This window comes from Vulpes lagopus, chromosome 11, assembly GCF_018345385.1.
Source record: "Vulpes lagopus strain Blue_001 chromosome 11, ASM1834538v1, whole genome shotgun sequence".
In the NCBI taxonomy this organism is placed as follows: Eukaryota; Metazoa; Chordata; class Mammalia; order Carnivora; family Canidae; genus Vulpes; species Vulpes lagopus.
The window spans coordinates 10695838-10720441 of NC_054834.1; the positions used below are offsets into that span (position 1 = coordinate 10695838).

The 24604-nt window shown below is 40.9% G+C and overlaps 1 protein-coding gene and 1 non-coding gene across 2 annotated transcripts in view; one reads left to right on the forward strand and one right to left on the reverse strand.

The window, feature by feature from the left end:
• Positions 1-6805: 6805 nt before the first annotated feature.
• LOC121472422 lies at positions 6806-6996 on the reverse strand. The gene has a single exon (XR_005982900.1). It is a non-coding gene; the product is annotated as a U2 spliceosomal RNA (small nuclear RNA).
• Positions 6997-17220: 10224 nt separating this feature from the next.
• Positions 17221-24604, forward strand: part of VPS41 (VPS41 subunit of HOPS complex) — a 172707-nt gene continuing 165323 nt past the window's right edge. Inside the window, exon 1 of the mRNA XM_041774307.1 lies at positions 17221-17273. Coding sequence (XP_041630241.1) covers positions 17253-17273 — 21 coding nt within the window. The 5' untranslated portion in view covers positions 17221-17252. The remainder of the gene's footprint in view (positions 17274-24604) is intronic.

Here is a 24604-nt window from a genome sequence, read left to right on the forward strand (position 1 = left end):
AAGAGTTTAGACTTTATCTTGTCATAAAGGAAAGTTTGTGGAATATTTTGAGTCAGGAGTAAATCACGATCATGATATATTCACCAAGATGTTGAGAAAATTTAAGGAGCATCTATATATGAATGGAATACATTTGTGTAATCATGATTCTATTTATTATAGGTGATCCTGTATAGAAAATACCCACACATTCTCTTATCCTGATGTTGGTTACTATGGGTGCTAAAAGGTATTCTTTAAAAAAATTTTTTTAAATTTATTTATGCATGAGAGACACACACAGAGAGAGGCAGAGACACAGGCAAGAGGGAGAAGCAGGCTCCCTGTGGGGAGCCCGATGTGGGACTCCATTCCAGGATCCCGGGATCACACCTTGAGCTGAAGGCAGACACTCAACCCCTAAGTCACCCAGGGTCCCAGGATGCTAACATGATATCCTATAAGGATAAAGTAAGCCCTCTCCCCTATAGGTGATAGATATTTTCTCCCAGAGGAGGAAACTTTCTAAGTTTAAGTCATAATGGAAAGCATATTCCCAGACAGGAAATTAGAAATTGGGAACTGAGCCTTAATGAGTGGCCAGAGGCAAAAACTTCCCGTCTCCAGTCATTTTGTTCTTCGGTTTGAATTCTGAGAAAAACTTGAGAATAATGTGTACATTGATGTGGGGGAAAAAATGGCCTCTGCCAAGGAGGCAGCCAGGCCTGGGCAGCCACTCCTTCCCATCTGAAAGTTGTCTCTCTAATGCCAACCTTGGAACATATTGATGTGATGAACTTGCTGCCATATATGGGAAGAGCATGAATCCAGCTAATTCTGTTTTCTTAAAGAGAGGCACCCATTCTGGTGTTGCTTTAATGCAAATAGAAACCAACACTGGCACTTATGTTCAATATCTCATCCTTGACAATAAATAGGAATATGTCACATCTAATATGACATCTAATTTATTGCCAAAATGTGACAGGGTCAGGTTAAAAACTTTAGCTGTAATTCCTAGTGCAGGTAGTTCCTGACTTCTGATTTTTTTTTTTCCTTTAAAGTTCATTTTGGGAGCCAGGAGGGGGTGAACTGTGCTTATTTTGAAAGGTTGGCATGCAGTGACTCCAGCTTTTCTAAATCCGGGACATGGGTTCATGAAAGGCTTATGATCCATCAAAATACCTTCTCTGAGCCTATGGAATGAAAAGAATGTAGAAAAACTATTGTTCAGGGAAATGCTTGGCCTGTTCCTCAGATGTGGTCTCTTCTTATTAAATTATTCTGTAATGCAGCCACTCGATTAGAATGCTCTACTTAAAGTTGTGGGTATTTGGGATGCCATATAACTTTTTCGAAATTGTATGTCTTCCATTTCTGAAAAATTCCTTTTCCTCATGTGTTAGAAAGATGGTTCGCTTCCTCCTAGGGGCAGCCCCGTCCTCCAGGGGAGCCTTTGGGCTCCATTTCTACCATCGTGGCAGGGGGGTGACTTGTTTTTAATTTCTTGAAACCTGAAGATAGACTCTCCACCCTGGAAGAGGCTCTTAGCTCAAAATGTCTCTCTTCAGTAAGCCTCACTGATAAGAAGCCGAGGGGGGGAAGAAAACCATCACAAAGCCACGGACTTAAGCAGTTTCTTTCAAGCACCACTTAATGGCATGGAGAGGAGCACAGAGATCAGGATTCAGACGTAGGAGCTCGGTGGCTTCTTAATCAAATGCTGCCCAAGGGTGGGCGTCTGGGCCTCCGGGTGCTGGGTTGGCGTCAATTATTGGAGTCTGGGGAGGAAGAGAGGAAATAGGAAGGGCAGGCTATTTGTATGAAGAGGAGAAAAGCGAGGCAGTGCTGGAGTGAAACTAGTCCAGGAGGAGGCCATCCACTGATGAGGCTGTAATTAGGAGCCAGACCCCGTGGAAAGCACTTGTCGCACATGGTACTGGCACCACACGCTTTGGTCAGAGTTTATCAATACGGGTAGGGAACGTGATCTCTCAGAGGCTGTTGCATGCATGTTTATTCTGGGCTTTTTAAACTCTAATTAATGTCAAATTTCTCCCCGTGGGAGATACAGGAAAACTCCTTTATTGAACTTCACAGGTTGAATGTTGATGGCTAAACCGAAATGAAAAGTATGACTATTAAAAAAAAAAAAAAAAGAAAAGTATGACTATGTAGGGTAGTTTTTGGTTTTGTTTTTAAAGATTTTATTTATTTATTCATGAGAGACACACAGAGAGAGGTAGAGACATGGGCAGAGGGAGAAGCAGGCTCCCTGCAGGGAGCCTGATGTGGGACTTGATCCTGGAACCCTGGGATCATGCTCTGAGCCAAAGGCAGATGCTCAACCACTGAGGCACCCAGGAGTCCCAGTGTAGGGGAGTTTTTGACAAGAAAGAAGGAAGGAAGGAAGGAAGGAAGGAAGGAAGGAAGGAAGGAAGGAGACCAAACGGTAGAATGGAAGAGGCCTTGGGAGGCCACGCAGGAGGATCCCCTCTCCATCAGTCCTTTTGATGGGATCAGTTACATATATTTCTGCACTCCCCCACTCCCCCACCCTGTGAGCAACGTGAGGATAGGGAATTCTATATTATTCATCTTTATATTATCAGTGCCTAGCTCTGGGCTTAATTAACATTTGTCCACATTCACAAGAAGCCATGCAACAAAAACGTGTAAAATAGTTTAGTACTGATTGACTGTATTCCTGTTCAGCACAACATGAAATATTCAAGTGTGATGGTGGTAGTAGTGGTAATGGTGTGTGTTGGGAGGTGGGAGGCTTGGGGGTCAGGTCAGATTTGTCTTTTTTATTACTGCCTAGCTCTACAGAGATTTCAGGTTGGTAAGAAATCGCTTCATTCATGTTCATGTGCAACGGGTCTTCTTTTCTTCTCAAATATCTCTCTGTGTCCAGGGCCAATCTCCATTTCAGGGAGCTTTTGTGTATCTAGGTGGGAATTGTCTACACCACATTAGTGGGATTGGTACATAGGGACAGAGAAAGGTGATTTTCCTACCTGACGCCCAGCAGGCCTTATAGTAACTGCTGTGGAAGACAGATTCTCATGAAGCCTCCGTGCAAGAACAACTAACAAAACTCCTCAGCACAAGGACTGTGTAGTCCACACCTTAATGGAGCCAACAAGTCCCCCAGTGATTGGTGTTGGCTGCTGTTCACGGGACCACATGCTGGAGCAGAACTGGGTGGCTTTCCCTAGGGCCTCTCCCAGCTTTCTTGCACATTATATGCCTTTCATTTGTCACTCATCTCAGCCTGGAAATTCCTTTCTGGTCTTATAACTAGAAAACTCTTTGTCTTATTCATCACACCTCTTTCATGTTCTCCTGAAGCCAAAGTTTGAAAGTGAAAATCCCAGACTTCGTGTTTCTGGGTTGCCATCCTTTTTCTGAGGAAATGAATAAAGAATGCCAAACTGGCTGAATGAGGGGAAAAGGCGAGGGCTAGAAGAGCTGGGGATATTGCTGGGTCATAGGGCAGGTCTATTTTTAACTCTTTGAGGAACCTCCACACAGTTTTCCAGTGGTTGCACCAGTTCACATTCCCACCGACAGTGCAAGAGGGTTCCCCTTTCTCCACATCGTCTCCAACACTTGTTGTTTCCTGTCTTGTTAATTTTCAATTTTCCCCATTCTCACTGGTATGAGGTGGGATCTCATTGTGGTTTTGATTTGTATTTCCCTGATGGCCAGTGATGCGGAACATTTTCTCATGTGCTTGTTGGCCATGTCTATGTCTTCCTCTGTGAAATTTCTGTTCATGTCTTTTGCCCATTTAATTATTGGATTGTTTGTTTCTTTGCTGTTGACCATTTGCTTCAACATGGATGGACCTGGAGGGTATTATACTGAGTGAAGTAAGTCAATTGGAGAAGGACAAACATTATATGGTCTCATTCATTTGGGGAATATAAAAAATAGTGAAAGGGAATAAAGGGAAAGGAGAGAAAATGAGTGGGAAATATCAGAGAGGGTGACGGAACATGAGAGACTCCTTCCTAACTCTGGGAAACGAACAAGGGGTAGTGAAGGGGAAGTGGGCGGGGGGATGGGGTGACTGGGTGATGGACACTGAGGGGGGCACTTGACGGGATAAGCACTAGGTGTTATGCTATATGTTGGCAAATCAAACTCCAAGAAAAAATATACAAAAAAAAATTTAAAAAAAGAAGAGCTGGGGACAGAGCAGGGAAGGACATGTGAATTAATATTGAAACTATTCTTAAAATATATCATCCTGCTGCGTAAGTCACCAAACAGCCCATTTCTCGATGGACGTAGAAGGGAGGTAGAGGGGATCTTTTATGAATATTTCCAATATGGACACCGGCCTGTGGTCTTTGCATTCATATCACAAATATTAAGTCCTCCGTATCCATCTGCTTACCCAAACGATCAAGACTCTTCCACCCAGCAAGTGAGAAAACTCAATTCAAAACAGCTTTAAGAAAAAGGAAACAATATTGTCTCGTATACCTGGGAAATATAAGATAAATTTAGAATTCTTCACAGCTTGATCCAGTCCCTCACAGATTGCTTCCAGGGCACTCTCTCTTGGTCTCTTTCTCTCTCTCTCTCTCTCTCTCCATCCCTCAGCAGAGCTTGGCTGTACTATTCAATCAGGCTTTCTCCAAACAAGCAAGATAAAGAGGGCTGCTGACAGTCTACACCCACTTCTTCACAGCTTGGCAGCCCCGGAAGAGAGAGGCCATCTTCCGCTCTCATTCTAGCAGAGATGTTTTGACCAGTGTACATGGGGTTAAACATCCTTACATGGAAACCAGGAGGAAATGTGTTATAATATACCCAACTGGGATGCCTGGGTGGCTCAGTGGTTGAGCATCTGCCTTTGGCCCAGGGTGTGATTCTGGAGTCCCGGGATTGAGTCCCACATGGAGCTCCCTGCATGGAGCCTGCTTCTTCCTCTGCCTGTGGCTCTGCCTCTCTCTCTCTGTGTCTCTCATGAATAAATAAATAAAATCTTTTTAAAAATATAACGGACCCAATTTAATCACATGCTCATCTCAGAGGCCAAAAATATGAAGAAGCCACTGTGCTTGAGCTCCACCCAGATCACCTAAACATCGAAGGACAGAAGGATAGGGAAATGTTCCAGAGGGTAAAAAACTAGAGTTATTCCAGTCCACCTTACTTGCCTTGTTTCTTATTGTCAAAAATTATAAGGCAGTACTTTTCCATTGCAGATAATGAAATCAACTTAATGGATAGTAAACAGTACTGTAGGGTAGCATAGGGTTGGATAGAACAGAAAAATGTCAATGATGTCAGTGTGAACCACATATACCAAGGATAAATATAATTCATGGAAATTTTGTTTCAGTTGAGTGTGTGTATGTGTGTGTGTGTGTGTATGTGTGTGTATTCTCTTCTCTTGACATATATGTAAGATGAGTTTCTCACTGCGAGTTGCAGTAGGTCAAACAAAACAAATAAAACCCCAAATAAACCAAAACCTTTAAGATACACTGAATGAATCCACCTAGCTGTGAGACTTTCAAGCACACAATAACTCTTTAGAAGATGAAAATTAACTGTGCTCAGCATTTGTAAAGATTAAATTCTCCCATTAAGAAACAAAATTTGTCTTCCATATTTAATGACATTATGCTAATATGTTTCTTTTTATGATTTTATTTATTTATTTGACAGAGAGAGAGCGCATGCACATGCAGGGAGAGTGGCAGGCAGAGAGGGAGGGAGGAGCAGATTTTCCTTCAGTGGCTGAGCAGGGAGCCGATGCGGGCTCAATCCCAGGACTCTGGGATCACGACCTGAGCCCAAGGCTTAACCGACTGAGCCACCCAGGTGCCCCACTTTATGCCAGTATGTTTCTAAAGGCTTGGTCCATGAAAGTGATAAAGCAAAACAATTCCTATCAGCCTAGTAATAAGTGTCCATGGCTTGAATGTTCCAGACTTGATATTCTACACTCAGCAAATAGAGCCAGGACTGCAAAGATTCAAGAAAACTAAGCTAAGGTCCCAAGAGTCAGAAGTTGTTTTGAAAGCTAAGTTATTCTAGAAGTCATTTTATAGCTTAGTGGGTGGAAGATACAAAGTAAAATATCAAGTTGTTTTCATCATCAAGTAATGGCCTGGAAGGGTGGGAAAAGTTATTGTAGGCAACATTAGACATTGGAGAAAACTTACTCAACTCAGAGTCAAAATAAATAGTCATATGTTTATGGAATAATAGCCTAGTGGCTTGAAAGAGCACTAGTTTGCAAGGGTCCCTAATTCACTTGCTTAGGATAAAAGCACACTCTTTCCCTGCAAAAGATGTTAGAACTTCATGATAGCCAGGTGCAGATAAACAGGCAGACAGAGCTGCCTAAAATTCTAGGAAAAGTGCTGCAAGTACAACCTAGAAATAGAAAGCGTATTTCCTGGAGAAAAGATTATTAATAGCTTTTCTTGCTGTTGTTAGGGCAATAACAATGAGTTCTGAAACCAGAGGCCTTAGTGGTCAAGTACGGAAGTGGGGTCAGGGGACAGGGGACAGGGAGATTCTTCTAAAAAGAGAACGGCCCATCCGAAGGCCCAGAAATTGGAGACAGTGGGACACATAAGGCACTCCAAGTGATTCCAGAGAAGAGCATGAAAGAGGAGAGGCGTATGAGGTGGTGAGTACAAGGCCACTGGATTTTATCCCAAAAGAACTGGAGAGCCCATGAAGGATTTGAAGCAGAGCAACTGTCCCACCATGTCTTTTATTTATTTATTTATTTATTTATTTATTTATTTATTTATTTATTTATTTTTAAGCAACCTTTATTTCCCCTGAGGTGGGGTGCACCATTCCTGGAAGTACTGCAACACCAGGTCGATGTGTGGGGTGGATGGAGCGAGCTCCTATTCCATTTTCTAATTCCAAAACTCCATTTAATATATTGTCCTCAGATAGAGAACGTATCAGATATTACACTGATAAGAACAGGTACTACCCTTGATCTTAGCCAAAAGGCCGAGAGGTGATCCACCCTGTCTTCTTTCTAAAGTATCACTGTAGTGGCAGTGAGAACAAGGACGTAGACGGAGAAGAAAAGAGGCTGACAGACCAGTGGAGGGGGTGTTATACTCATCTAGGGGAAGGTTGATGGTGACTTAAATTAGGAAAGACAAACTGGGGATGGAGAGAGAAGGGATGTTAAGAGAGAGAGATGTTAACAGCATAAATTAACAGAACTTGGTACTTGTTGGAGTCTGGCACTGTGAGTGAGGGAGATGCACCAGGGAAGATATCTCGCTCTATGATGGGGCAAGTGCATGTAGAATGATGCCAATCATCGAGAAAAGACCTGTGAGGAGGAGGTCGTGGTAGAGAGCAGGTGATGAATTAGGGTATATCCTCAAAAAGAGGACAGGAAAAGAGAACAACTTAGGAAATAACTGTATCCGAGTCTCTGTAAATTTAACTCTACTGTTAGTGACTCTTCGGCGTCTGTCCCCTAATCTTTGAGTTCATGTGTCTGCCCTTAATACATGCTAATTGTTGAATGAATGGATGTCATCTGTGTAAAATGAGTGGTGAAAACCACACCTTTCGCTCAAGCTTCAAAACAAGTTACAGAGTGATATTATACTATTAATATTTCTGAAAGGGAAATGTGGATCTTAGACACATTTCATGGATGAAAGGATCTGGTAAATGAGTTAAGAACAAACTCCTAGAAGTTCCAGAACAAGCTACTTCCCCATATAATCCTATGAATAGGCTGAATAAAAATCCTCCCAGAAACCTTCCTGCAATAAACAATGTAAGAAGCATTTAAGCACACTTTATTCTGACAATATTAACTACATGTCACCCAATTTAGAATATTGTAAATGCCAATACCTGGTGCATGGAGTGAGGAATAGCTTTCCTATACCAAAAGTGAGAGTGGTGCCAAGGGAGGAACCAATGACCCTTTGCCTTGCAAGAATCCTCATCCTGTTAAGGGAGGGAGAGAGTTTTCTGGTTGAAATGCCTGTTGCCCCGCAAGGTAGTATAGATCTTACATAGATCTGGGAGTCACCCTGGAATGATTTCTAAGAGTTTCAATAAGGCTAGCCCAATTCGTGGAATGCAAACACAGAAAAGAGCCACCATTGTGGGAAAAAAATTATTCTTTGGGTTTATAGATGCACTAAACCCAATGATCCTCTGGACATTTGCAGCACTGTGGTGCTTGGAGCACAGCATATAACTATCACCAGTGAATCCTTTTCCAGGTATGAAATTACACCATGTTTAGGGGCCCCTGGGTGGCTCAGTTAAGCATCTACCTTCAGCTCAGGTCATGATCTCAGGGTCCTGGGATTGATCCCTACTTCAGGCTCCCTGTTTAGGGGGAGTCTGCTTCTCCCTCTGTTCCTCCCCGTACTCATGCTCTCTCTCTCTCTCTCTCTCTCTCTCTCTCTCTCTCTGTCAAATAAATAAATAAAATCTTAGAAAGGAAAAGAAATTACACCATGCTTGCAAAGACTGTCATTATTATAGTTTGAATATTTTCTTCCATTCTGCAGTTTGGCATAAAAGAAGTTTCTTAGATAATATTTATTTACAAATTGTGGACCAGGCACAAACTTAGCAGTTCTTGACATTATTAGAAAGAGAAAAACCTGTTAATTAAGTTTAGCTTGTTTGTGGAAGAGGGAAGATTTCCAAACATTACAAGATGGGAACTCAAAAAAGGTGGAAATTCAGTGCTCCAAGAGTAGACTGTATACTATTATTTAGGAAGGGTTTTATTGCAAAAAGGCACATTCAAATCTTAGTTGTTTAGTAAGTACTTTTTTTCTTTCTATCAACAAGAGGGAACCTTCTGGCCAACCACCTGCCACTTCTGCAAGAGGAGGTGTGTTATTTTGAATTCCAAATATGCCTATCACAGTAAGAGTACTCTTGTGGCAATTGCAGGTAGGTTTTGGGCCAGCTGCCTGGTATCCTCAAGATTTTCCTGAACATTCTCTTCTTCATAGGCATCCTGCCTCTAGATCAACCAAGAATGGACACATAAGACTAATACCCTACTGGTCTAGTTCCTGAACCAGATAATTGAGCCAGTATCTTTGAGGGGCTCATATTACAATTTCTATTGAACTTGAAACTGCCTTTCAAAGTGGCTCCTGGCCTGATATCCATATTTATGTGCGATTACTCATCTGAAATCTAGCTAAGAAGGCATGGTAAAAATCAGTTACTGGGTGAAATTCAGCTAGCTTAGAACAGCAGCATAGTCCTTCTTGCAAATGAGGGAATATATCAAGAAGAAGTGGGAATGGCAATTGCATTTACCATTCAAAGAGAGGGGAATTTGGTCCTGTCTCTGTTCTGATTCTCTCTCTTAATCCCTTAAGAGATTAAGAGATTAAATCTGAGAATCAAGACTGGTTCCCTGGTTACCAAAGCCCTCTTACTAGAGCAAAAGCAGAGAAGATACGCTATAGGGTTTGCTTAGAGGAGAAAGCCCTCCTCATGTGTGTGTGTGTGTGTGTGTGTGTGTGTGTGTGTGTGTGTGTACATATCAGTTAGAGCTCTTTGGGTTGTAAATAAACATCAGAACATGAATTTGAACCTGTTTCAACAACAAAAAATTACTGGGATACTTCATAGAATCAGGCAATAGTTTGGCCTATTTCAATCTTAATTCTAAAAATCCTAGGGAAGGGATAAAGATTGATAAACTGAATCTAGTAAGTATAAGGACTTCGTAGGCACCCATGGGCCAGGGGCATGGATTGGTAGGGAGACCAATCCTAGGAAAGGGCGCTGGACAGATAATCCAATAAATGTCTTTTTAAAAAAGATTTTATTTATTTATTAATGAGAGACACACACAGAGGCAGACACACACACACACACACACACACACACACACACACACAGAAGCAGGATCCATGCAGGGAGCCCGATGTGGGACTCGATCCCAGGACTCCAGGATCACAACCTGGGCGGAAGGTAGGTGCCCAACCAGTGAGCCACCCAGATGTCCCAATCCAATCAATGTCTACTGCACATATTATTAATACTTAAAACAGGCCTTTTCTGTCATTAGGATTTCTCAATTGCAAGAATCAAACCCAAGATAGGAGAAAACCAGGGTGAGACTTGGTAGAGAGAGTCCCATCATCTGTATCAACTGATGGTAGGGCATGGTTTTCTTCTCCGTGGCCAATCCTATCATAAAGACTTTTCCCTTTCCTCCTTTCCATTCACCTGCACCATCAACAGACACTGAAGCAAAATGGAAAGAAGAGGGGGCAGGATCTGTAGCATGGGATAAGTGAAAGGGGTAGGAACTGGTTTATGGGAATAGCAGGAATAGAACATCCCAGTTTGAAGTAGGATCTGCAGGAACCAGAGTAAGGGACAGGCATGAAGGGGGAGCACTGCAGATGGCCTCAGGAGGCAGTTGGTAGGGAGTTGGGGTTGTTGCTGGTGGGGTTCCTCTATTTCAGGGGCTTGTAGCTAAGGCTTGTGCCATCTTGTAATAACAATGCTGGAAGTGGTGGATAAACTACTTGGTTATCATATTCCAATAAATGAATAACTGTATCTGTAGTTATGCTGGTTCCAGTACTGTAGAAACTCAATGTGGTAAACAAAAACAAACCCCTGGGGTGGTTAAATTTGGTTTTCCTCACGAACCAATATTCAAAGTAAATACAAAACTACAAAACCAAATTAAATACAAAACTATAAAACCAAAAAGACGGTTCTTTAAATGTAATCACTGGGACTTTATTGGTAGTGTTTTCTAGCCAAGAAACACATTACTATTTAAACTGAAAATGATTGTTAAGCTCCAATAAATTAATATGCCAGTTATGTTAAATTTTGGAATGTGGTCGAGGACAACCACTACTTTTACCTAGGACAATAGAACCTTCCTCCTTCTCATTTTTTCTCATCTTCCTCTTCTTTTTCAATTTTTAGTGTCTCTTGTGTTTGAAGGATGCAAGATATATGGAAGAGAAAGGGTCTTGCTCCACAAACATACCTTGAAATTGGATTCTTGCTGAAAAATGGACCTTGTTTCACAAATGATATTTGGATCCAATGGCAGGATGTGTTTAAGTATTTTGTTTCAAAATTTTGATTGAAAACGAAAGATTCTCTATAAAATAATACATTTCCTTGGCACAGCTAAACACCTGGATTCTGAACAGATTGAATTCATGCTTTAAGTTAAAAAATTAGTTTTGTGCTTTTCTGTCAAAAATATGAAAGAAGTTCAGTAAGTGGATTGCACATAAGCAGTCTATGTCTGGGGAAAATACAAACAGATGGTCTTTGAAATATTTCTTAGTAAGACATAAAATAAGAAATCCGAAGGGTGAATAAAGGACTTTATAAATTATTCAAATTACCACATTAGAGTATTCAAAAATTGTTTTTTAGGCATTTCTTGATATTTCCAAAGAACTTTTACAACAACTTCAAGAGACTTTTGACCAAGCCATTCCATTTTTACACAGTTTTCTAAGGAAATGTTTATAAAGTGGACAAGTGCTCAAAGAAACAATGTTTATCACAATATTATTTATAATAGTGAAAATTGAAGGCAATCTAAATATCCAAAAGTGAGGGGTTAGCTACATAAATTATAATAATCAACTCAATAGAAGACTGAGTGTTGACAATTCTGTAGCTATATATTTATTTATGTGGAATTATGTTTTTGACATACTAATAGAATTTAAAAATGTGCCACAGAACTGTAGAGTACAATTGAAGTTATGTTTAAAATTCAAATATAGGTGTTCTTATGTAGAAAATCTGGAAAAATATTCCCCAAAAGTATTGCAATGGACATAAGAAAAAAGTCCTTCTAGAGTCTCTTCTCTCTTTCATTACTGAGTTACATTTGACAGATCACTTACATATTACCTTTTTCTTTTTACAAACAAATTAATCTTCACCATTCCCTTTAGTAATCTGTAAATGTAAAGTATTAACATACATAACACGGTGATCATTTATGGGAAATTATCATGAGAAGAGTAACCACTAGGTACTTCCACCCTCACAATGGGTGAGATACTACTCTATGTTCTGTATAATTGTACAAAAAAAAATGACATTTTCTTTAAAAAAAGACTTTTAAAAAAGGTTTACTTATTTTAGTGATAGAAAGTGCTTGAATAGGGGAAGGGCAGAGAAAGAGAGAGAATCCTCAAGTAGATGTCCCCCTGAGCACAGAGCCTGATGCAGGGCTCAATCTTATGACCCTGAGATCATGACCTGAGCCAAAATCAAGAGTTGCACTTAACTGACTGAGCCATCCAGGTGCCCCACACCCACCAAAAGACTTTTTTAAAAGAGCAGTTTTAGGTTCACAATAAAGCTGAGAAAAAGGTACAGAGATTTCCCATATATCCCCTGCCTCCTCTACATGCATAACCTTCCCAACTATCAACTCCTCTCCCACCAGAGTGGTCCATCTGCGACAACTGATGAGCCTACAGTGACACATCATTATTACCCAAAGTCCAGAGTTTACATTACGGTTCACTCTTGATGGTCCTTCTTTGGATTGGACAAATGTATAATGACATACATTCATCATCATGATACCATCAGAGTGTTTTCATTGCCTTAAAAATCCTCTGTGCTCCTTCTATTTATTCTAAGTCCCCCTCTTGGCCACCCCCTAGCTCCTTACCCCTGACAACCACTGATCAATTTACTGTCTCCATAGTTTTGCCTTTTCCAGAATGTTATATAGTTGGAATCCTATAGTATGTAAACTTTTCAGATTGGCTTCTTTCACTTAGTAATAGGTACTTCGGTTTGTTCCATGTCTTTTCATTTATTGATAGCTCATTTCCCTTCAGTGCTGAATAATATCCCATTTTATTTATATACAGTAAATAAACTGGGCATGCAGTTTATTTACTTATTTGTCTACTGAAAGACATCTGGTTTGCTTCCAGGTTTTGCCAATTGTAAATAAAGCTGCCAGAAATACGTCTGTATGCAGGTTTTTGTGTGGACATGGGTTTTCAACATTTTTGGATAAATACCAAGGAGCATGATATCTAGGTTGTATAGTAAGAGTATGTTTACTTTTGTAAAAACAAAAAAAAAAAAACCTAACAAAAATTCTAAAGTGGCTGTACCATTTAGCATTACTGGCAGCAATATATGGCACATCCTTGCCTGCATTTGGTACAATGAGTGTTCCAGATTTTGGACATTCTAGTAGGTGTGTAATGGTGTATGCCATTGTGGTTTTATTATTTATTTGTTTATTTTAAAAGATTTTATTTATTTATTCATGAGAGAAACAGAAAGAGAGAAGCAGAGACATAGGCAGATGGAGAAGCAGGCTCCATGAAGGGAACCCGAAGTGAGAGTTGATCCTGGAATTCCATGATCACGCCCTGAGCCCAAGGCAGACGCTGAACTCCTGAGCCTCCCAGGCGTTCCTATCATTGTTGTTTTAATTTGCATTTCCCCAATGACTTGTGATGTGGAGCATCTTTTCATCTGCTGTCTGTATATCTTTTTTGTTCAGGTGTTTGTTGAGGTCTTTGGCCCATATTTTAATTGCTTTTATTTTTCTTTTGTTTTGTTTTTTGTTTTGTTTTGTTTTCTTATTGTTGAGTTTTATGAGTCCTTTGAATATTTTGGGTAACAGTCCTTTTTCAGATAAGTCTTTTGCAAATATTTTCTCCCAGTCTGTGTTTTGTCTTCTCATTCTCTTGTTGTCTTTTTGCACAAGTGTTACATTTGAATAAAATCTAACTTATCATCAATTTCTTTCATGGATCATGTCTTTGGTGTTGTATTAAAAAGGCATTACCATACCCAAAGTCATTCAGGTTTTCTTCTATATTATCTTCTAGGAGTTTTATATTTTTTCATTTTACATTTAGGTCTATGATCCATTTTGAGTTAATTTTTCTGAAGTATGTAAAGTTTGTGTCTAGATTCTTTTTTGCATGTAAATATCTGTGTAGTGGTTCCAGTACCATTTGATGAAGAGACTATCTTTGCTCCATTGTATTGCCTGTGCTCCTTTGTCAAAGATTGGTTGGCTGTATTGATGTGGGTCTATTTCTGGGCTCTCTATTTCTTCCATTGATCTATTTGTCTACATTTTCACCAATACCACATTGTTGATTACTATAGTTTTATAACAGGTCTTGAAGTTGAGTACCATCAGTTTTCCAACTTTGCTCTTTTCCTTCAATCTTATATTTGCTATTCTGGGTGTTTTGCCTCCCCTATAAACTTTAGAATTGGATATCTATAAAATAACTAGCTGGATTTTGATTGAGATTGCATGGAAGATATAGACTAAGTTGGGAAGAAGTGATACCTTGACAACATTGAGTTTCCCAACTTATGTGCATGGAATGTCTCTTCATTTATTTGGTTCTTTTTTATTTTATTCATCAGTATTTTATAATTTCCTCATATAGATCTTTTACATATTTTGTTAGATTTATAGAAAAGTATTTCAATTTGAGGGATGCTAATGTAAACTGTATTGTATTTTTAATGTCAAATTCTACTTGTTCATTGCTGGCATATAGGGAAGCAATCAGCTTTTGTATACTAACCTTGTGTCCTGCAAACTTTCCATAATCGCTTATTAGTTCCAGAAGGTTTGTTCAAGTCTTTCAAATTTTCTACATAGACAATTATGTCAACTGTAAACAAAGTTTTATGTCTTCCTTCCCAGTCTGTATACTTGTACTACCCTCCCCCCTTTTTTGCCTTGTTAACAATAGCAAGAACTTTCAAAATGTTGTTGAATCAAAGTATTGAGAGGGGACAGCCTTGCCTTGTACTTGACCTTAGAAAACTTTGAGTTTCTTATTTTTAAGTATTATGTTAGCTGCAAGTTTTTTGTAGATAGTCTTTATCAACTTGAGAAGGTTCCCTTGTATTTCTAGCTTACCAAGACTTTTCGTCATGAATGGGTGTTTCTGTATCTATTGATATGATTATGTGATTTTTTTCTTTTTTAGTCTGTTGATTTGATGGATTACATTAATTGATTTTTTTTTAATATTAACCAGTCTTGCATACCTGAGATAAATCCCACTTGATCATGGTCTATAATGTTTTTATACATTTTTAATTCCATTTGTTACTATTTTGTTAAGTATTTTGAAATTTGTGGTCATGAGAGATATTGGTCTGTAGTTTTTCTTGTAATGTTTTTGTCTGATTTGGTGTTAGAACAATGCTGGCCTCATAGAATGAGTTAGGAAGTATTCCTTCTGCTTCTATCCTCTGAAAGAGACTGTAGAGAATTGGCATAATTTCTCCTGTAAACTTTTGGCATAATTCACTAGTGAAAATATTTGGCCTTTTGAAAGGTTATTAATTATTGATTTGATTTTTTTATAGAGATAAAGAAGGAAGGGGCAGAGGGAGAAGGAGAGAGAGAGAGAATCCCAAGCAGGCTCCACACCCAGTGCACAGCCCAATGAGGGGCTCAATCTCCTGATCCTGAGATCATGACCTGACCTGAAATTAAGAGTCAGATATTTAACTGACTGAGTCACCCAGGTGCCCCTGATTTGATTTTTTTAATAGGTATAGATATAATGTTAGGTATTTCCTCTTGGGTGCTTTTGGTAGATTGTATCTTTCAAGGAATTGGTCGATTTCATCTAGATTATCAAATTTGTGGGCATAAAGTGACTCACAGTATTCCTTATTATCCTTTTAAAGTCCACAGAATCTGTATTGATGTTCCCTCTTTCATTTCAGGAATTAGTAATATGTGTCCTCTCTCTTTCTTAGTTACCCTGCCTTACTGATTTTACTGATCTTTTCCTAGAATTGGCTTTTGGTTTTGTTGACTTTCTCAATTGATTTTTTTGTTTTCAATTTCATCAATCTGCTCTATTCTTATTATTTTTCTTCTGGTTACTTTGGATTTAATTTGCTTATCTTTTGCTGTTTTCCCAATGTGGAAACTTAGGCTGCTGATTTTAGCTCTCTCTTTTTTTCTAATGTATGCATTTAGTGCTATAAATTCCCCTCTAAACACTGCTTTTACTGCATGCCACAAATTTTGATAAATTGTCTTTTCATCTTTATTTACTTTGAAACATTTAAAAATATTTCTCAAGACTTATTTTTTAACCCATGTGCTATTTGGAAGTGTGTTATTTAAGCTCTATGTATTTATGATTTTCCAGTTATCTTTCTGTTATTGATTCCTGGTTTACATTGTTGTCTGTGAGGAGGTTTTATGATTTCTATTCTTTTGAATTTGTGAAGGTGTGTCTTATGGCAAGAATATGGTCTATCTTGGTGAACTTTCCATGTGAGTTTGAGAAAGTGTTTACTCTTACGTGTACCTCCATAGCTTAAAGGTGGGAGGGTGAATGGATGATGGACAAGAAAAAGCAGGTGTCTTGCTATAGAGTGAAAGACTGTTGCACTGAGCACTTCTCAGCTCTAATGTACATATATATTGCCTAAGGATATTATTAAAGCCCAGCTCTAGATGTTTGGAGAGGCCATAACCTCATTTCTAACAAGTTCCCATGTGATATTAATGCTACTGGTCTGTGGACCACCCTTTCAGCAGCAGGGGGTGAGAGGATCTCTTAGACAAGGGAGCCAAAAACTCTCATTTCACATGAGAAAACGTGGGGCTCTGGGCAAGCAGTACAAGCTAACCCAGTATTTTTGAAGTATAACTTTTTATGTGGTTCTCCATTGCAAAGAGTGACTTATGCCTCATATTCACTTAATATTTTTTTTCAAAAAGGACAAGAACACTTGTAGACTAAGCAGCATTTTTTTTTCTTTCTTAAGCAGCATTTTCTAATCAGAGTCTCTGGCATTAGACAAGACCAAATTCTAATCGTAGTTCTGCCTCTCACAAGCGGTGTGACCTCTGAGCCACGGTGTTCTCCTCTATAAATGAAAACACTAGGGGCGGCTGGAGGAATTCAATAAGAAAATTCATGCAAAACCATAACCCTAGGTCATGATATACATTAAATATCAATAGATAATATCATAATCAGGGGACCAGTAGGAACAAGAAAATAAATCATGGAACGAACGACGATTCCGTTCAGATTCTACATAGCACAAGCACGCTGAGCTTGGAGAGTCAGAAGCAGGGATGAGGCCCGAGAGCCTCCCCAGCTGGAAAGGGCTCCGCGGCGACACGCTGCCGGAACTACATTTCCCAGCAGCCCCCGGGCCCTCGCGTCTCGGTGTCTCTCACTTCCGGGTCTGTCATGTGACTCCCCGGCGGCACCATGGCGGAAGCAGAGGAGCAGGTAAGGGCTGTAGCTGCTGGGCGAGCGAGTGAGAGGCGAGGGCGACCGGCGGTCGGGGCTCGGAGCGGAGCGGGCGGGGGTGCGGGGCTGCCGGCGGGCGCGGCAGGCCGGCCGCGGGGCGCGCGGCGGGAAGGTGCGTGTCGGGGGCGGGGAGGCAGGTGGCGGCCGCTGCTGGCGGGCGGCGGGGCAGCCTTGCTCGCCGTGCCCTGTGGGCTGCCCTCGTGAGATCGCGGCCTGAAGGCAGCGCCCTTGGGGGGCGTAAGACGCGGCCTGGGTTCGCAGGCCGGCGACTGGCCTCCGAGGCCTTTGCATCCAGGTGAGAGCAGAGCTGCGTCTGCGGGGCTGAGCGGAGGGGGCCCGCCGCGGCGTGCAGCGGTGCTGGGGCGCCTGCCGTCGGGGTCGGGGTCGGGGTCGGGGGCAGGAACGCCGGCGCTCCGGGGCTGGTTATTCAACCTTAAATACGCAGTGGAGATAGAAGGGTAACGTCCTCTGTCGGTGGTTCAGGATAGAGTAAGATAGTAGCCCGGGGGCGGCCGGGGCTCAGCGGGTTAGCGCCGCCTTCCGCCCGCGGCGTGACCCCGGGTCCCGCGATCGAGTCCCGCGTCGGGCGCCCTGCGTGGGGCCTGCTGCTCCCTCCGCCTGGGTCTCTGCCTCTCTGTCTCTGTGTGTCCCTCACGAGTAAATAAATATATAAAATTTTTAATATAAAAATTAGGGAATTCCTGGGGGGCTCAGCGGTTTAGTGCCTGCCTTCGGCCCAGGGCGTGACCCCGGGGTCCCGGGATCGAGTCTCATGTCGGGCTCCCTGCATGGAGGCTGCTTCTCCCTCCGCCTGTGTCTCTGCCTCTCTCTCTCTCTCTCTCTGTGTGTGTCTCTCATGAGTAAAAAAATAAATAAAAAAAAAAGATAGTACCAAGTTAAAGTACTTCGTGAAAGTTGGGCTCAGTGAAAGTTACATGAGATTTGTTGCTGGGTGGACATCAGATGGCAATGCCAGTCCACACTTGGCAACGTGGTACTGGATTTTATTTTATTTTTTTAAAGATTTTATTTATTTTTTTTCACGGCAGAGAGACAAAGAGAGAGAAGCAGGCTCCACGCAGGGAGCCGGATGTGGGATTCGATCTCGGGACTCCAGGATCAGGCCTTGGGCTGAAGACAGGTGCTAAACCGCTGAGCCACCCAGGGATCCCCCACCCCCCCCTTTTTAAAATATTTTATTTATTTATTCATGGCAGAGATAGAGAGAGAGATTTTAAAGTAGTAGTTAGGGATGGCAGTAGAGTCACTTTATTTTATTTTATTTTATTTTATTTTATTTTATTTTATTTATTTTATTATTATATTTATTTATTTATTTATTCATGATAGAGAGAGAGAGAGAGGCAGAGACACAGGAGGAGGGAGAAGCAGACTCCATGCCGGGAGCCTGACACAGGACTCGATCCCAGGACCTCAGGATGGCACCCTGGGCCAAAGGCAGGCGCCAAACCACTGAGCCACCCAGGGATCCCAGTAGAGTCACTTTCATGTAGGCAATGGAGGTAGCCAGACATTAGCTGAAATGATAGAGTAATATCAAGAAGACAAAAAAGCGCAGACAAAAGGTCAGAACGTGGGGGAAATAACTTACTTTTCCGTTTCCAGGGCCCTTCCAGGTTGGCAGTGTTTTTCCTTACAAATTAACACGGTCAGGGATCCCTGGGTGGCGCAGCGGTTTGGCGCCTGCCTTTGGCCCAGGGCGCGATCCTGGAGACCCGGGATCGAATCCCACGTCAGGCTCCCGGTGTATGGAGCCTGCTTCTCCCTCTGCCTGTGTCTCTGCCTCTCTCTCTCTCTCTGTGACTATCATAAATAAATAAAAATTAAAAAAAAAAAAAGTTTAAAAAAAAAAAAAAAAACAAAAAAAAAACAAATTAACACGGTCATCAGTTTCCCTAATTGCCTTGAAAAAGTGATTTATGATGAGCTGTACTGTAACAAAGGGAAGTTTTAACAGGTTGATAATTTGTACCATTTGTAACGTACTTTATTCGCATGATGAAAATTTGCCCTAGGTACATTTGATATATATCAGCAATTAAGAAATAAGGTAGAAACTGGGTTTGCGGGGTCATTGTGACAACAGGGGTGTTGCTACCAAGCACCGAAGCCGCCTTTTCCCATCCAGTCACTTCGAAGGAAAAATGCTCGTTAAGCACATGTAATTTCATGAGTCATTGCTAGGTTGGATGGTAGTGGTGAGATTGCTTTTCACACTGTTGGTCTTTCAGGTTGAAATATAGCTTATTTGTAGTTAGGCTTAAAGGCAGAAAGCCAAGATCTTAGACATAAGGTAGTAGAAATGGAGAAAGTTGCCCTTCCTATTTACTGGTGTTTTGTGTGGCAGAGACGTTTGGCAAAGCCGTCTGATGTAAAAAAGCACGCATAGCAAGTTAGCGATATAATACAAATTCTTTGGATTTTTATAGCACTTTCCACTGCAAACCCTACAACGTCACATTTGGTCCTCACCAAAGACTTCCGCGTCGTAAACGTTTATTCTGATAAATGCCAGGACGAGCACCTCCTATGTCTTACACCTAACGGCTTCTCATTGCCCTCGGAGGAAAAGCCAGGGGCCTTTAGGATACACAGGTTGCCATGTGGGACTTGCCCCAGATGCTCCTTCTCCTTTTTCTGACCTCATTTTCCACTGCTTTTCTCTGTTCCCCTTTTGTCACTCGGCATCAGCTATACTTGGTTTTCTTACTGTTCCTTCAACAGGCGGACGTGTTTCTACATCAGGGCCTTTGCTCAACACTGCTCCCTTCCTTTTTTTTTTTTTTTTTTTTTTAACACTGCTCCCTTCTTTACCCCAGATATCTACAGGCCCTTCTAACCCGCTGCCCCAGTTCCTTTATGTCTTTGTTCAAGTGTTATCTTTTTCAGTGAGACTTTCTTTGATCATTCTTTGAAACCTCTTTCTTGCGTTATTTTCCCCCTTAACACTCATCACCATCTGACACAGCGTGTTTTAAAATTTGTTAATTTGTTCTGTACGTTTCTGTGTTCATTTCTGTATATTCTCCCCATTAGAATGTAAGCTTCATGATGGTAAGGATTTGTTCACTGCTGTTTGCTTGACACCTAGAGTAGTGCCACAATACGTGTTAAATGATTGAGTTTTACACATAAGCAAATGGAAATTCAGACAACTAAAGTAACTTAGGCTTTTTTTCTATAATAAACCTCCAGTCGTCTGTCTCCAAGGCTCACAATTTTTCACTTGAATACCCCACCTTTTAAAAAATACTTATAAACCTAATTCTGTTTTTTTTTTTTAAGATTTATTTATTTATTTATTCATGATAGACATAGAGAGAGAGAGGCAGAGACACAGGCAGAGGGAGAAGCAGGCTCTGTGCTGGGAGCCCGACGTGGGACTCGATCCCGGGACTCCAGGATCGTGCCCTTGGCCAAAGGCAGGCGCCAAACCACTGAGCCACCCAGAGATCCCCTTTTAAACATTTTATTTTTAATGGAGCAGAATGGCCCCTTAGCACCTTAATAAATGTACTTCAAGTCATAATTTCACTTTTGACACTTGAATAGCTTGCATACGGTTAGAGTGGACATTCATCCCCCCACCAATGTCACTCTCAAAAGTCCAGCATTTTGTTAATTGCAGAAGGAAGCAGACATTCACAAATTGTTATTTTTTAAAACTAATAAATAATGCTACTAAATTAAAGCTAATAAATAATAATATTTTGTTAGTAGTCCTTTGTAGATTAAAAATGGTTAGAATTTTCTCACCCTGCTTCATTTGTGCATTTCACAGTAAAGAAGCCATTGAAATCTGGCTTTTTTTTTTTTTTTTTAAGATTTTATTTATTTATTCATGAGTGACACACAGAGAGGGGCAGAGACACAGGCAGAGGGAGAAGCAGGCTCCATGCAGGGAGGGAGCCTGATGCGGGACTCGATCTCGGGGCTCCAGGATCAGGCCTTGGGCTGAAGGCGGCGCTACACCGCCAAGCCACCCCGGCTGCCCTGGCCTTTTGTATACAGTTTTTTGAACACTTAAAGGGCACAAAAGTGGAGTTAAAAAATTTTGCTAATTGTTCTGTTCTGCTACTTTGAACCTTTTAGAAAATCTTGACATAATTTTTCACCCTAGAATGCTTTAGGAACTGAGATGTGTATTAAAATTAGCTATTACCTGATGACAGGTTAGGGCAAAGAAAGCTTTTTTTTTCCCCTTGGCATCATGCACTATAAATGCAAACAACCCTTTATGATGAACAAGAAAACTAAATCTCTCCTCTTAACTTTTCTGAGAATTGTATTCTTTGGTGATTGCAGTTTTTTTCCTCTTTAATTTTAGAAAGATCCCAAACAGTAAGATCTGTACTGAATTAACATAATGTAAAGTAGTTCATAAGCTCTCAAACTCAAAAATCACTTTTTTTTGGATATGATTGAACATTTTTTTTTAAGTCATTGGGAAATCTTTGTTTATGCTCAGTATGGTGAAGGTAGCTTGCAGAAATAACTACATATATATTATATAGGTCACAGAAAGGACTGGAAATCTTCTAACCAGCAGTTTTACTTAGCTCTAAAATGATTTATAGTTGACCTTCATTATCTCAGATGCCTAACAGTATTTGTTCATACCTCTTTTATGGATAACATTCTGCTTGAAGTCTGGTTGTTTGTGTATTTGTCTTCTCTCTACTGCAGATTGCTGAGTCCTCAAGAATGAGGACAGAGCTTACTCATGTCTGTATCTCTCAAAGGGTAGTGCTTTACAGGTACTAGGTGCTTAATAAAATGTTGAAATGAATTCATTAGGGAGAGACTAGCTTTTTGAATTAAAAATGGCAACTTGTAAGTTAGATGCAGTAGAATTTGTGTTTTTTTTTTTTTTAATTTTTATTTATTTATGATAGTCATACAGAGAGAGAGAGAGAGAGGCAGAGACATAGGCAGAGGGAGAAGCAGGCTCCATGCCCTGGGAGCCCGATGTGGGATTCGATCCCGGGTGTCCAGGATCGCGCCCTGGGCCAAAGGCAGGCGCCAAACCATACGCCACCCAGGGATCCCGAATTTGTGTTGTTTTTTTTTGTTTTGTTTTGTTTTTTTTTTTAATTTTTTTTTTCCAAAGGCAGGCGCCAAACCACTACGCCACCCAGGGATCCCGAATTTGTGTTTTTTTTTTTTTTTTAATTTTTTTTTTCCGAATTTGTGTTGTTTTATCTTAACTTGAAACTTTTGAAAGTTATTAATTCAAATATATTGGTAGATTACATTTTCTACATTCCTCTCCCTCTGGTCCCTTTTCATCTTTCCAGCCAATCATCAGGGAACCTAGTCTATTAAAATATTTGATCAGTCAGACCACCTATTCCTACAAAAGAGTAGAGTTAGTTTGTTTGTTTGTTTCTTTCTTTCTTTCTTTCTTTCTCTTTCTTTCTTTCTTTCTTCTTTCTTTCTTTCTTTCTTTCTTCTCTTCTTCTCTTCTTCTTTCTTCTTTCTTTCTTTCTTTCTTTCTTTCTTTCTTTCTTTCTTTCTTTCTTTCTTTCTTTCTTTCTTTTCCCTCTACATTTTAAAACTTGGGGGAATTTTATCCTTATTGTAGAGCAGTTACTGATTATTAGATGGCAGTTCATGAGCATGTGTACTCCTATGTGAGTACAAATATTTGACTGCCTCAGTTTTCTTGACTGTAAACTGGGGCATGTACTCTCCAGAACCGTTGTGAGTATGAAATGGGATAAAGTATGTGGCCAGGTTTGATACAGGAGAGAGCTGGGTTCTTGTCTCAATGAGTTGGAAGTCGGAAGTCACAGACAAAGGAGAGGAAGTAAAGCAATAGAAGTTTATGAAGCAAGCAAAGATACAGAGAGAGCTCTTAGAAGTGAGAGCTTCCCCACAGGGTTGCCCACTGGGGGCTTGTAGGGTTGGTCTTTTATTGAAAGACAACCAGGGAACTTAAATCCTTTTAACATTGATATCACCATTGAATAAGGACTAGTGATAACATCCTAAATGGTTTACTTCTTGGGGTCTGGTTATTCTTTGTTGGTTACAGATGACTATCATAAAAAAAGACATCCTCCCCACCCACACCTAGGGCAGGGTGGTCTGGCTTGTTTCCTTATCTCTGGTTTTCTTACACTTCAGCATTTTGGGGATTCTTGTGAGCCTGTTTCCCTGGCCCCCTACCTTGCCCTGCCTAGCCCCATTTGTCCCTAACTCAGATTGAAGCGTCTTATGTGTAGGACAACAGTTTATTGTCCAAATTTGGGCTTTGCTCAAGTATGCACAATTCTCTCTCTTTTTTACAGTTTGATCAAGATCTTTTAAAAGCAACTTCACTAATAACTAAAAGAAACCCAAAGCTCCAAATAAGAGTTTGCTAAAACACAGGGTCAGAGAAATTTTTAGAGGATCCACTCTTTTTTTTTTTTATTTTTTATTTATTTATTTATGTATGATAGTCACAGAGAGAGAGAGAGGCAGAGACACAGGCAGAGGGAGAAGCAGGCTCCATGCACCGGGAGCCCGACGTGGGATTCGATCCCGGGTCCCCAGGATCGCGCCCTGGGCCAAAGGCAGGCGCCAAACCGCTGCGCCACCCAGGGATCCCGAGGATCCACTCTTTACCATCATATAACTAAAATGTAGTCACAAAAATTAGCTTAGCTGGACATGCTTATTGCCTTAAAAGATTTTCCTCTCATCTTTGTCTGGACTGGCTGGCTGAAGGCCACTGTCAGCAGCTGATTATTAGTGGTCTCGCTGGCTACCTACATTACCACCTTGGAGAGGGAGCACTCATTGAGTCTGGTGTTCTGTGTTTCATACAGCTCCCTGTTTTCTGCCGTCAGTCACCCTTGCCTTTGTTTCTTCTGGGAACTTGGTCCTCCTCAGTGTTTGTTGTTGTTGTCGTGGTTTTTATCAAATGCTTGTGATTCTAGGCTCGTATTTAGACTCCCTGAATCAGAATCTGAAGATGGAGTGTTTGCATGAGTATTAGCCAGTTTCCCCAAATTGAATTGATGTGATTGTAATGCAGTTAGATTTGGGACTGGGTCACTATGTCACCTCTGGTCTCTTTTTCCATGCTGGGCAGACATCCAGGTTTTCCCTCCTTTGCAGACTATGATGGGTGCCAGTAGCTGAGCCTTTGGGCTCAGTGGGGTTGGTACCCTGAGTTTGCCCATAGTGCCCACTTCCCAGATACTCCTTCATCTTTGCTATTCAACCAGCCTAATTAATGCCTGAGTGCTCCAAACTGGCCACAGCTCCTTTGAACTTTTAGAAACTGGCGCTTTGATGAT